The following is a 14673-nucleotide window of genomic DNA, read 5'->3' as shown; positions in this document are numbered from 1 at the left end:
ATTAGATCCAAGTTGGCTAAACTTTAAATATAAGATTAGCTGACTACTCACAAGCAGGTGGTCTTGTGCTTGAGAGATTGTTTATATACTGAGCTGAAATAAAAGATCGCAGACATTTTCCATGTGCACAAAAAGCGTATTTCTCAAATTTTGTGCACAAATTTGTTTACATCCCTGTTGTTAATTAGCATTTCTCCTTTGCCAAGATAATCCATCCACCTGACAGGTGTGGCATATCACGCAGCTGATTAAACAGCATTATCATTACACAGGTGCACCTTGTGCTGGGGACAATAAAAGGCCACTAAATGTGCAGTTTAGTCACACAACACAATGCCACAGATGTCTCAAGTTGCGGGAGCGTGCAGTTGGCATGCTCACTGCAGGAATGTCCACTAGAGCTGTTGCCAAAGAATTGAATGTTAATTTCTCTACCATAAGCCGCCTCCAACGTTGTTTTAGATAATTTGGCAGTACGTCCAACCGGCCTCACAACCGCACTGTAACCACGCCAGACTAGGACCTCCACATCCGGCTTCTTCACCTGCAGGATCGTCTGAGGCCAGCCACCTGGACATCTGATGAAACTGTGGGTTTCCACAACTGAAGAATTTCTGTACAAACTGTCAAAAACCGTTTCAGGGAAGCTCATCTGCGTGCTCCTCGTCCTCACCAGGGTCTTGACCTGACTGCAGTTTGGCATTGTAACCGACGTCAGTGGGCAAATGCTCACCTTAAATGGCCACTGGCATTCTGAAGAAGTGTGCTCTTCATGGATGAATCCTGTTTCAACTGTACCGGGCAGATGGCATACAGCGTGCATGGTGTCGTGTGGGTGAGCAGTTTGCTGATGTCAATGTTGTGAACAGAGTGCCCCATGGTGGGGATATGGTATGGGCAGGCATAAGCTACGGACAACAAAAACAATTTGCATTTTATCGATGGCAATTTCCTAGAGCTGGCCGCCCGGCCAAACTGAGAAAGGGCCTTGGTCAGAGAGGTGACCAAGAACCCGATGGTCACTCTGACAGAGCTCCAGAGTTCCTCTGTGGAGATGGGAGAACCTTCCAGAAGGACAACCGTCTCTGTAGCACTCCACTAATTAAGCCTTTATGGTAGAGTGGCCAGACGGAAGCCACTCCTCAGTAAAGGCACATGACAACTCGCTTGGAGTTTGCCAAAGGGCACCTAAAGGGGACTCTAACCATAAGAAACAAGATTTTCTGGTCTGATGAAACCAAGATTGTGCTCTTTGGCCTGAATGCCAAGCGTCATATCTGGAGGATACCTGGTACCATCCCTACGGTGAAGCGTGGTGGCAGCATCATGCTGTGGGGATGTTTGTCAGCGGCAGGGAGACTAGGCAGGATCGAGAGAAAGATGAACGGAGCAAAGTACAGAGATCCTTGATGAAAACCTGCTCCAGAGTGCTCAGGACTTCCCGACTGGGGCGAAGGTTCATCTTCCAACAGGACAACGACCCTAAGCACACAGCCAAGACAACGCAGTAGTGGCTTCGGGACAAGTCTCTGAATGTCCTTGAGTGGCCCAGCCAGAGCCCGTACTTGAACCCGATCGAACATCTCTGGAGAGACCTGAAAATAGCTGTGCAGCAACGCTCCCTATCCAACCTGACAGAGCTTGAGAGGATCTGCAGAGAAGAATGGGAGAAACTCCCCAAATATAGGTGTGCCAAGCTTGTAGTGTCATACTCAAGAACACTCAAGGCTGTAATCGCTGCCAAAGGTGCTTCAACAAAGTACTGAGTAAAGGGTCTGAATACTTATATAAATGTCATAAATCTTTTTTTTATTCTTTATTTTTTATATTAGCAACCATTTCTAAAAACCAGTTTTTGCTTTGTCATTATGGGGTATTGTGTGTAGATTGATGAGGGGAAAAAAAACAATTTAATCAATTTTTGATAAGGCTGTAAAGTCAAGGGGTCTGAATACTTTCCGAAGGCACTGTATCTCTGTTATGCGTGGGAATACATTGGAACAGATTTCCAAAATGTAAACCACTCTGAGCTGATTTGCTGGTGTTTTTAGTATTTTATGTCCCCCCCCAAAATAAAATCACCCACAGGCCAAATTCAGCTCGTGGGCTGCCAGTTGGGGAAACCTGCCCTACAGGCAGGCTAAACCCAGTCTGGCCATGTAACTGACTGTTGAACTCACTTTCTCACGCCCCGTCAATCACAACCTCTTCCCGTTTCTCTTTTCTTTGGTCCAGCTTCCTCTTCCCTCTGTTCCCTGTTAGAGCTGCTTCATCCTCCTGGGAGGTCCCTAATTCCTATATGTAACACCACTAATAGGATATAATGTCTCTCTCTGCTCATCTCTGGACATACAGTGCCAGAGGATCTTTGGTTGTCAAAGGAAATTAGGCAGTGAGATTGAAAAGGGGTTAGGTGTGTTACCTCTGGTTTGCATTACTTCAGTAGTTTCTTTTAATTGACAGGGACAGATGGTGTGATCGTTATGTCACTACAGAGCCAATAACAGGAACAATCATCAGGGTGTTCTTCTTGTCTTGTGGCTATTCGCTTATGCTAATTTCCCAAACACCTGTCCCTATAATATGAGTAGCAACACATGCAACCTGTCTGATACAGCCTTGTTCACACACATGGGAAGGATAAAGACTGCGCCAGACCACTGCTAACCAACCACTCTCTCTCCCTCTCATTGCAGTGATGGAGGCCATGGCTGTGAGTACCTCTGTGGTGGGGCCTGATGAGTTCGACCGCAACGCGCCGCGCATCTGTGGCGTCTGCGGGGACAAGGCCACAGGCTTCCACTTCAATGCCATGACCTGCGAGGGCTGCAAGGGCTTCTTCAGGTGGGTACTCACCAGGACAGGGCAGGTACACTATACATGGGATGGGATTGGGCTGGAGGGTCCAGTTTGACTTGGAACAGGAAGGGTTGTCCGGGGCTGTCTTCATTTTTATTTCCGGTTGCTTGCCCTAATGAACACAATGTAGTGGAGTAGCCTGTGGGGCTCCGGGGCTTATTAGGGCTCTATACTTCCTGCACAGAGGAGAACATACCACACTATCCGGGAATAAAAACAATGTGGTCTTTTGGGCAATACTAAAATAATAAAAAAATAATGCAAATCTGACAGCCTCCGATCCAAGCCAAACTAAACCAACCTCAACCTGGTTGTGCTGTCCATATGGAAGCGTATTACCTGGAAGCTTTTTAAAGCTAGTGCAAGCTGGTCTTTTGAGCAGGAATGGGAGAATGTGAGTATTTTTGTTTAAAGACAAGGAATTGGCCTAGAGGGGGTAACTTCATTAATGTAGCCAAGATCTGTCGTTTGTGGCTGTTATTTTACAGCAGAAGATGTCAGAAACCACAGCCTTGTTATAAACTTGTTAACCGTAAACCAGTTTAGTCGATCATAGAAACAAGTGCTCGCGATCAGTGCAGTTGCGTGAGTCCAACGCCACTGTGTATATCTTTACAAGTACAGGTCAAATAGAGTTTTCCATAGACGTCCGTTTCGCTGCTGAATTCAAAGCTGAGCTGTTTCCCTTCAATTTTTTTCCCTTTGATTTCTTGAAACCATGAAGAACATCAAGAAAACATATAAAACACTGTACGGTTCTAGGTTTATACCTATAGGGTTCATAGTGATCGAAGTACTCCTACTGCAGGGCAGAAGCACCCTATCAAAAGGGTTGGCCATATCATATCTCAGTCTAGGTAACTTTATGCAGCTTCTTAAAATGTAACCGATGTATATGGATGAGAGAAAGTGTCTACAGGAAAGAAGGGGGGAAAAAATGCCAGACTGTCTTTCTCAGGCATTATGCTGTTCTCATTAAACTCAACCCTTCACTCGTCACTCTTGAGTCTCCCGAGTGGCGCAGTGGTCTAAGGCTGTGCCACTAGAGATCCTGGTTCGAATCCAGGCTCTGTCGTAGCCGGCCGTGACCGGGAGACCCATGGGGCGGCGCACAATTGGCCCAGCGTCGTCCAAGGTAGGGGAGGGATTGAAAAATCTAAAAAATAACGTATGCACTCGCTAACTGTAAGTCGCTCTGGATAAGAGCGTCTGCTAAATGACTAAAATATAAATGTAAATGTTAAGTCAGCTGTCCTCTCATGTCTAGTAGTGTAGTTTTCTAATTCCGTTTGTGTGTCTACAAATGTAATCCAGCTGAGTAATAATCCCATCTGCCTCCCTTTTTGCAAAAAATTCCAGTGTATGCAGCAAGGTTTTAATGTCTCTGTGTATATATGAATGTGCCAGTGAGCCAGGTTTTAATATCTCTGCCCCCACCAGACGCAGCATGAAGCGTAAGGCAAGTTTCACCTGCCCCTTCAACAGCAGCTGCACCATCACCAAGGACAACCGGCGGCACTGCCAGGCCTGCCGGCTCAAACGCTGCGTGGACATCGGCATGATGAAGGAGTGTGAGTGCTCAGAGACTGATTGCTAAATGGTCATAAATAAAGTAACTTCAGCACTTTAAGTGCTGGGCTCATGCTGGCTAAAGACTATTTACATGTAGGCCTAATGTGAAGAGCAGTACAGTACAATCTCCACTGTACAGCATGTTACTACCTTCTGTTTTACTGTACATTCATGAATAGTCATCGTTGCCTGGACATGCTCTTTATGTTGTCTGTATTTGGGTTGCATTCAGCCAGAAAATAGACCAGGGTTGTACTGTTTTACATTCTTTTTTTCTTTTCTTTTTTTATCTTTTTTTTGGGGGGGATGGATCAGCTTAATATTGCAGATAGATTGTATCTTCTATCAATGTAATTGTCTGCATCACTTCCAATCCCCCATGTTTTTTATATATATACTCCCTTTTATTACTTTTCAACTCCGCCATCCTTTCCCTACTTGGAGTAAATTAGTGAACAACAATGCCCAGGCCTGTTGTACATTCTTTACCGAATTAGAAAATATGTGGTTGTTTCAGAATATTTAGAAAAATTAACTAGCTAAATCATATTAATCCTGCTTTATGAAATACCCTCCACTTTACTGTGCTGGAACACCAACAAATCAGCATGGTTATGAAAATAAACAAGCTGTTCATTTTGAGGTGACAGAAAGAGGGAGGGGACAGAAATTAAGACCAGTCCAACAATGACACTCTATCTCCGGCCTGTTACACAATGGTCCGACACAGATTTAAATCACCAGCAGGAGGAGAGTGGAGCTGCTGCCATGTAGCCTAGCCTGCAAACAGTCACAAGCCTAAATGAGCCCCCTGGAAAAGAAAAAAGGATCCAAACCGCTAAAATGGCCTCTTTGTCTACACAAGTGCTATAGGCCACTGAGTCATGGATGAGGCAGGAGCTGCCTGGCGCTCCATGCCCCAGTCATGTGGAGCTCACTCATGTAAAAACGATGTGGCACGAAACATTTCAGGCAGATGTGTGGAATGAGACTTGCGATTGGATCAGCGCGGCGACTGAGCAGTTGTCGAGCTGTGCTAAGCTTGATGTGGACACAAGCGGAAGCGGTTATGTAAAGTAGAATGTTGATGTTCTTTAAAGTTTGCCTGTTGGGCCTCTTTTTTTGGACTGTTACAGTATGTGACTCAAATAGCACTGTATGTTCGCATGAATAAATCATGTTAAATGCTACACGGAGATGTTTTGCACAGCTCTGTGTGTTAATGACAGTAATGACAGTTGACGTTGATGACCTGTGGGTGTAGTCTTAACACTGTAATTGGTCAATCCAAAGCCTTGCCCCTACAGTTTTTTGTTGCTTCTTCAAAGCACCCCTGCCATGCTGAGGATCCAGCCACGTTGTCCACAGTTGTTAGTGTGAGTGCCAAGACAACAGAGCAGGCCTGCCCACTCTGCGCAGCCTGCCAAATCAGTGAGCAGTACACAATTACCCATGCTCCCTTAAGCTACAGGGTTACCAGGAAAGCAGCAAGGAATAGCGCCTCTGTGCTCATTCTGCATGGAGGTGCCTCCTACCTTACTTTCTCTGAGTAATAGAGGGGTAGTTGTAGTGATATTGATGATATCCTAAAGTCGAGGTCCGCGCCCCACGGAAATCTAATTAGCATAAAAAAAATCCCATAAATCTGTCAGGTTAAGCTAGAGAAATATTATTTTGCATTGGATGCGCTGATGTCGCACGTCTGCGGTGAAAGGTGACAGAGCTAGAGCAGTGTTTGTCAGACTATGAGACATCCCGAAAATCGGTTTGGCCTACAAACTATTATGACCTCTCTGTAAACTAGCCTTTAAGCTATGACTACGCTGTGTTGTATGCCATTGCCTCTTGAGTAAATCTGAGTTGAAGAAACGTTGTAGGCTATTCCGTTAGAACAACTAGAGCCTATGCACACGTTGTAATCAAAATTCTAAGGTTAATTGGTGCATTCCAAACTATCCTTTTGTGAGGCGCAGCTGGGAACTAGTTCTGTACGATGGCGAGTGGTGTGGTCTATAAAACATAATTGGAGGATCCTCCATTGTTTTAAATCTCCTGTTTGGGAACATTTTGGCTTCACAGTAGATTACAACGGCGATGGACAGAGTTGTGGATAAAACGTTAACAGTATGTCACCACTGCTCAACGACAATATCCTATGCAGTGGCTTGTTGTTGTCGGCCAATCACAAGTCCTCAAAGCGACACTACAGTCATAGAGCCTCCGTGTGTGGCAAAGCAAGTTAGGAGATGATCTAATCAATGGAAAATGGCATTAAAATGAGAAGGATAGGCTACAAGAGCCAACAGGTACGCTGCTACTTAATAACCTGAATGGAAGTGTTGTTATTTGGAACTGTAGGACAGGGAGAAAGCGCATGCAGCCTGAGTTAGCCAAGATAGCGTAGCTAGCTAGCTTCTCTCGGTTTGATGCAGTCAAGACAGGTACTACGTAATCATATTGAATGATAAATAACCTAGCTGTGACAAACTAGAAGTTAGTACACTAGCGCGAGTCTGCTTGGTATGGTTGGTTGCTGTCTCTCTCTCCCTCCCTCCTTGCTCCTGTATCACTCGCTCACAGTACTCACACCGCAAGGCCCCTCCTACACCTGCTAGAGCGTCTCTCTTGCGTTTTATCAGCTCTGTTAATAAAGTAGCTTACAAATTCACTTCTCTGCTGCTTCCCTAACTCTGATCTGACCAGGTCTATACGGAAATGGTTGAGTTGTCCTCGGGTCCGTTCAGAACTGGTCTCTCCCTCTCTTTCTCTCTCCTCTTTCTCTCCTTCTCGCGCTCCTCTTTATCTTGCCTTCTCTCCTCTTGCTTTCTCTCTCTTCATCTCTTCTCTCTCGACTTCTCTTTCTTTCTTCTCTTTCTCTCTACTCTTTCGCTCCTCTATTTTCTCTCGCTCTCCTTCTCCCCTTACCCTCTCCTTTCTCTCCTTTTCTTTCTCCTAGCTCTACTTCTTTCTCTCTCCTATTTCTCTCTCATCCCTCTCTCTCTTCTCTCGTTCTCTTTCCTCTCTTTTGCTCGTTCTTTCTCTTTTCTCTCTTTCTTTGCGCGCTCTTTTCTCTTTCTCCTTCCTCTCTCACTCCTTCTCTTTCTCTCGCTCTTTCTCTCTACTTCTCCCCTTTCTCTCGCCCTCTCCCCCTTTATCCTTTCTATCCTTTTCTCCTCTTTCTCTCGGCTCTCTTCTTTCCTCTCCTTCCTTTCTCTCTCCTCTTCTCTCTCGGCTCTCTTCTTTCCTCTCTCCTCTTCTCTCTCCTTCTTTCTTTGTCTCCTCTATCTCCTTCTCTTTATCTCTTTCTCTCTCATTCCTCTTTCTCCTCTTTTTCTCTCCTCTCTTGCCTTCTCATTCTTTCTCCTCTCTCCTTTCTTTTTCTCTCTCCTTTCTCTCTCCTTCCTATTTCCTCTCTTCTCTCTCTCGCCTTCTCCCTCTCTCTCCTTCTTTCGTTCTTTCTCCTCTCTCTCACCCTGCAGCTCAGTCCTCTGCCATGTCGATCCAGGCATGAGGCTAATGAATAAATGTGGAGACATTTGTGGTAAACAGCTCGATTTTTCTGGTCTCCGCCGGCTGTCTGTCACCTCACCGCTGTGCCAACCAAACAAAAAGGCACTGTGAAATACTATCCAGAAAGCACAGCAGACGATTGCTGGTTAACTCTGGAAAATGACCACATGCTAGCCTGGCTGCGGCGGCGGTCCTTCTGACAATGCCATGCTAGATGGGCTACTCGGTGTCCCGTTCTGGCCTGATGTCAGCCAACCAGCAGTAGTAAAACAAGATTCTATCTTAGAGTAAAGCTGGTCCACCTCTAGTTCTGAACAGTGTGGCTGTATATTGTCTCCATTGTGGATAAATCCTTAAATATGACAATAGATTAAATCAAATGTGGGCGGCAGCGGCACAGCTCAATAGGTACAGTGGGGGAAAAAAAGTATTTAGTCAGCCACCAATTGTGCAAGTTCTCCCACTTAAAAAGATGAGAGAGGCCTGTAATTTTCATCATAGGTACACGTCAACTATGACAGACAAAATTAGATTTTTTTTTCCAGAAAGTCACATTGTAGGATTTTTTATGAATTTATTTGCAAATTATGGTGGAAAATAAGTATTTGGTCAATAACAAAAGTTTCTCAATAATTTGTTATATATCCTTTGTTGGCAATGACACAGGTCAAACGTTTTCTGTAAGTACTCACAAGGTTTTCACACACTGTTGCTGGTATTTTGGCCCATTCCTCCATGCAGATCTCCTCTAGAGCAGTCATGTTTTGGGGCTGTCGCTGGGCAACACGGACTTTCAACTTCCCTCCAGAGATTTTCTATGGGGTTGAGATCTGGAGACTGGCTAGGCCACTCCAGGACCTTGAAATGCTTCTTACGAAGCCACTCCTTCGTTGCCCGGGCGGTGTGTTTGGGATCATTGTCATGCTGAAAGACCCAGCCACGTTTCATCTTCAATGCCCTTGCTGATGGAAGGAGGTTTTCACTCAAAATCTCACGATACATGGCCCCATTCATTCTTTCCTTTACACGGATCAGTCGTCCTGGTCCCTTTGCAGAAAAACAGCCCCAAAGCATGATGTTTCCACCCCCATGCTTCACAGTAGGTATGGTGTTCTTTGGATGCAACTCAGCATTCTTTGTCCTCCAAACACGACGAGTTGAGTTTTTACCAAAAAGTTCTATTTTGGTTTCATCTGACCATATGACATTCTCCCAATCCTCTTCTGGATCATCCAAATGCACTCTAGCAAACTTCAGACGGGCCTGGACATGTACTGGCTTAAGCAGGGGGACACGTCTGGTACTGCAGGATTTGAGTCCCTGGCGGCGTAGTGTGTTACTGATGGTAGGCTTTGTTACTTTGGTCCCAGCTCTCTGCAGGTCATTCACTAGGTCCCCCTGTGTGGTTCTGGGATTTTTGCTCACCGTTCTTGTGATCATTTTGACCCCACGGGGTGAGATCTTGCGTGGAACCCCAGATCGAGGGAGATTATCAGTGGTCTTGTATGTCTTCCATTTCCTAATAATTGCTCCCACAGTTGATTTCTTCAAACCAAGCTGCTTACCTATTGCAGATTCAGTCTTCCCAGCCTGGTGTAGGTCTACAATTTTGTTTCTGGTGTCCTTTGACAGCTCTTTGGTCTTGGCCATAGTGGAGTTTGGAGTGTGACTGTTTGAGTTTGTGGACAGGTGTCTTTTATACTGATAACAAGTTCAAACAAGTGCCATTAATACAGGTAACGAGTGGAGGACAGAGGAGCCTCTTAAAGAAGTTACAGGTCTGTGAGAGCCAGAAATATTGCTTGTTTGTAGGTGACCAAATACTTATTTTCCACCATAATTTGCAAATAAATTCATAAAAAATCCTACAATGTGATTTTCTGGATTTTTTCCCCCTCAATTTATCTGTCATAGTGGACGTGTACCTATGATGAAAATTACAGGCCTCTCTCATCTTTTTAAGTGGGAGAACTTGCACAATTGGTGGCTGACTAAATACTTTTTTTCCCCACTGTAGCTACTAGCTAGCATATATTACGAACCAGCTGCCTGGTTGTGGTTAGTCAGCTCCCAAAGTATTTTGGTTTTATCACCTACGTTTCCTTCAATCTGCTGTTCAGTGAAGACTATTGGCAAATGATAGACACAAACATTAAATGTATTCTACCACAGCTGCTGTTAATGGCAGGCAAACTTGGTTTAGCAGGAATTCGATCTGTCCGTGTGTGAAACAGGCAACATTTGTTTTACTGTTGCGTAATACATTTTCTGACAAGGGTGGTAAAAGCAATTTTTTGCTAATGAAGTGTGCAGGAGTTTCTAGAAAACATCAGGCAAGACAGGATTGTCCTGCCATGAAGCTGATTCACATTTTGTGATGGGGATCAATACAGTTGCATATTGGGGTATTATCTTTGACAATATATTGTATCGTTTTGACTATCACTATCATTTTTGCGCTAGTTGGCTGTACTGGCACCAAAACTCCAGTATTTTTCCTTCCATAGCTTGTTTCTCATCATATTAAATAGAGCCAATTTGTTTTCAGCACTTTCTTATTTCCATGACTGATCAAAACTCGTTTTCTCATGTTGTCTCTTGTCTGTGTGCAGCAGACATATGGTGAGCAATATGTTTGGAACATCGAATCGCAATACATATAGAATCGTGATAATCGCAATACGTGTATCGGCACCCAAGTATCGTGATAATATCGTATCGTGAGGTCCCTGACAATTCCCCACCCTATTCACATTCAGAAAAGGCTTTTAGCTTTTAATTGCTATTTATTTACAAGGCTAACTTGTAGCAGTTAGTCTCTGTCTGGTACATTTTGTATGATTTATTTGTTTCGTCATTGAAACAAAAATACATTCTAGTTTAGTTTCTATTTATTTACTAGTGTGTAGTAGAGCTGTCCCCGACAATTTATTTTACTGATCTTGGTCGACCTAGAGTCGTCTGTTCTTTCGACCAATCGATTGGTCTACATTTTTAAACGTATTTTTCCCTATATAGACACACACCCTATGTGTTGTTAATAAAATCAACTATATATAGGCTACTGAGCTTGTCTGCACACTGTGATTTAAATAATGAAGACCAACAAATTACTCGGGAGCCAGAGATCAAGATAGCCTAACCAGAAGAAGAGAAAAAACAAATCTGATCCGCTTCCTCCCGCTGCTGCTGGCCTTCGCAGACTCTGCTGTTACGCTCCTGAAGTTTCCACTAGGTAATAGGCTACACCAGGGGTCGGCAACCTTTTTCCATTTGGAGTGCCAATTTATCTTACCATTTCTACCGATCTGCGTGCCAGTTATAATTTTCATATGCACATTTTCGTGGAACAGATTAATTTAATTTATAATAAAGTATTCGTATCTCAATCCTTATCGTGTGGTTAATCAAAATTCAAAAAGTTACTTCTATTGTCATTTCAAACTATGTAAAAATAGCCTACATAAAGCCAACAAATAAAAACATTGCAGCCTGCAGGTAAAGAATATCTTTATAAAAATAAATATCCTATAAATCACATTGGCTACACATGGCCTGAAACATAGAACTTGAAACATTGTATCAACTATTAACTTGGGTCTGGCCTGAAGCTGGTGCTAGCAAACTTGTATAAAATATTCTGGGCCCTCAGTTTCCTGCACCAGACAGACACAGCTGTAGGCTATTTGCGCAAGGGATAAGAAGTAATCAGGTAGGCCTATTTTTATGACGTTTCCACCGGATCACAGCATGACATTTTTTTCCCCTTTCACGCAGAGTGGACTGTAATAATATATTGAATGCATTAACAGAAATGACGGTAACCAAACAAACATTGTAGATTAGAAATGATGGGAATTAAGGGTAAATGTACTACTAGTGATGCTGGTGTGCCAGCCCCGCGGCCTCCGCATTGGATTAGTCCACTGAGACAGGCGTGAATCAGACGGGTGTCTCGTGTGCCATAAAAAAAAAAAAGAGAAAATATATATGTTTGCGACTGCTTGACTAAAAAAATATTGTTCGACCAACAGCCAATCGACCAGTTGACTAAATGGAGTCAGCCCCAGCCCTTGTTTAGCCTCGGTCTCGTACATTTCTAATTTGATTTGATTTATCTATTGCTTTGTGCATCATCTTCTAGTGCAGGGGTATCAACTCATTCCATGGAGGGCCTAGTGTCGGCTGTTTTAAGACCTAGACATCCAGGTGAGGGCAGTTCCTTATTAATTAGTGACCTTAATTCATCAATCAAGTACAAGGGAGGAGGAAAAACCCGCGGACACCCGGCCCTCTGTGGAATGAGTTTGACACGTTTTATTGGCATGTAAATTGACTGGTTTGTCAGATTTAGTTTGAGAAACAGCATGGCTCAGATTACACTCTGCAGCACTTGTGGCGCTAATGGTTTTCTCCTTGGAAGATTATAAACCTACACATTCTAGAGTCTCTCATAGCTAGCTGCTGTTTGTGTGAAGAAAACTATCAGCAAGTGATAGAAACTCACTTATCGACCACTGTTGTCAGTAGATCTGAGGCTCCTGTGTGAGGCAATCAGGCTAGCTGTGTTCTTCCTTCTCTCTCTCCCATCCCTCCTCTTCTCACCCGTCTCCCCCTCGCCTCCCTCTCTCCCCCAGTCATCCTGACAGATGAGGAGGTGCAGAGGAAGAAGGACCTGATCCAGAAGCGGAAGGAGGAGGAGGCGGCGCGGGAGGCCCTGAGACCCAGGCTGAATGACGAGCAGAGCCAGGTCATCGCCTCATTGGTGGAGGCCCACCACAAGACCTATGACGACTCCTACTCTGACTTCTCACGCTTCAGGGTCAGTACTGCTCAAACTAGCCGAGCCGCTCACATTCTCACTTTTTTTGCAATATTGCTTTTATATACAAAATCACAGATATGCATGACGTTAATGTAATGTTTTACAATTCTCACTTAAAATGATTATGGGTCTGTTTTATCAATCACTTCTATGTGCACTTTCCAAGACAAATCAAAATATGTTCTTGTGTTATGTTAGTTGTATGTGTTGTGTGTTTGCAGCCCCCGGTGCGAGAGGGTCCAGTAACACGCAGTGCCAGTCGTGCAGCTTCCCTTCACTCTCTGTCAGATGCCTCCTCAGACTCCTTCAACCACTCACCAGGTGAGGGACGCATGCACATATAGGACTCGTACACACAGTATACATGCACCACAATCACATTTTCCATTAACAAGATGTGTTGGCATAAAAAGTCTCAAGTGTCTCCTTAAAGTGATGAGGTAGAACCAAAGGCCATAACTTGGCTGTGGAAAAATTCACAATCACACACCACTCTGAGGTTTGTTATGAAGCTGCCGTGTACCATACATTTGCTTTTATAAAATGCCTGCCTGGGTGTCTTTTGAAAAAGCACTCTAACATATTGTCCAGATGTACCAAGGTTCTTTAACAACACGCCTGTCCCTGCCTTACTCCTACACTACATAATCGCATAATGGGCTGCAGCTTTCCCTACATACTCTTGGAACTGCAGTAATCACTGAGGAAGAGGAATGGCCTTTTGTACCTTGCATTGTAAACCTGTTGCTTCTTTTAGCAACCATTTATTGCCATTCTTACATATCTCCCTTATTCATTCCCCATGAACTCTTATATTTCCTCTCTCTGTGTCTGTCTCTGTGTCTGTCTCTGTGTCTGTGTCTGTGTCTGTCTCTGTCTCTGTCTCTCTCTGTGTGTGTGTGTCTCTCTCTCTGTGTGTGTGTGTGTCTCTCTCTCTCTGTGTGTGTGTGTGTGTGTGTGTGTCTCTCTCGCTCTCTGTGTGTGTAGAGTCTGTGGACAGCAAGCTGATGAACTTCAGCAGTCTGTTGATGATGTACCAGGACAGTGCAGGCAGCCCAGACTCCAGTGAGGACGACGGCTCCAAACTCTCCATGCTGCCCCACCTGGCTGACCTGGTCAGCTACAGCATCCAGAAGGTCATCGGCTTCGCTAAGATGATTCCTGGCTTCAGGTGGGACTCTAGCATATCATGTGCCTACTAAAGGTGTAGGGTGAAGTTGCCCTTAGATTCTGGTCTTGGGTCAGTTTTGCGTTTCCCCCCTCTGTTAAAGGTTAGGATTGGAAGGGGAAGCTGATCCTAGATCTGTACATAGTGGAAACTTCCCCCCCGAATCCTTAATATAGTACATTAAAGGGATTGTGTAGGATCTACACACATGATTGCTCCACCATATATCGTTAATTAGGCCATCACACAACAACATTTCAATCTGAGATTTTGTCTTAGTCAGGCTCCTACTGTCCATTAATAGTTATTTATGTTGGTGGTCAACTTCGGTAATTGCATAGCTACATGCTTTGGTACAGTGTGTTATTATGTGTGTAAGGCATTTAATAAAGACTTCCTGGAATACACTGGAACAGAGTGGGTGCAACACGAGTTCAATTAAGGTTCCTGATCCATCCGCTCCCCAGATGCACAGTGCATTCAGAAAATATTCATACCCCTTTACTTATTCCACTTTTTGTTGTTACAGCCTGAATTCAAAATGGATTAAGTATTTTTTTTTCTCTCACCCATCTACACACAATACCCCATAATGACAAAGTGAAAATATGTTTTTAGAAATTTTTAGCACATTTATTGAAAATGAAATACAGATATCTAATTTACATTAGTATTGACACCCCTAAGTCAATACTTTGTAGAAGCACCCTTTTCAGCTATTACAGCTGTGAGTCTTTCT

The 14673-nt window shown here is 44.0% G+C and overlaps 1 protein-coding gene across 4 annotated transcripts in view; it reads left to right on the top strand.

The window, feature by feature from the left end:
• LOC121538455 (vitamin D3 receptor A) overlaps positions 1–14673 on the top strand; it is a 96690-nt gene that overhangs the window by 51733 nt on the left and 30284 nt on the right. For all 4 annotated transcript variants that reach the window (XM_041846478.2, XM_041846479.2, XM_041846477.2 and 1 more), the window contains exons 2-6: positions 2697–2844; positions 4300–4430; positions 12579–12763; positions 12988–13087; positions 13754–13937. In XM_041846478.2, the coding sequence (XP_041702412.1) occupies positions 2699–2844; positions 4300–4430; positions 12579–12763; positions 12988–13087; positions 13754–13937 (746 nt within the window). In that variant the 5' untranslated portion in view covers positions 2697–2698. The remainder of the gene's footprint in view (positions 1–2696; positions 2845–4299; positions 4431–12578; positions 12764–12987; positions 13088–13753; positions 13938–14673) is intronic.

The sequence above is a fragment of the Coregonus clupeaformis genome, chromosome 24 (genome assembly GCF_020615455.1).
Source record: "Coregonus clupeaformis isolate EN_2021a chromosome 24, ASM2061545v1, whole genome shotgun sequence".
NCBI classification, from domain to species: domain Eukaryota; kingdom Metazoa; phylum Chordata; class Actinopteri; order Salmoniformes; family Salmonidae; genus Coregonus; species Coregonus clupeaformis.
Note: the sequence above shows the minus strand (reverse complement) of the source record. Positions and strands in the feature narration are given on the sequence as shown.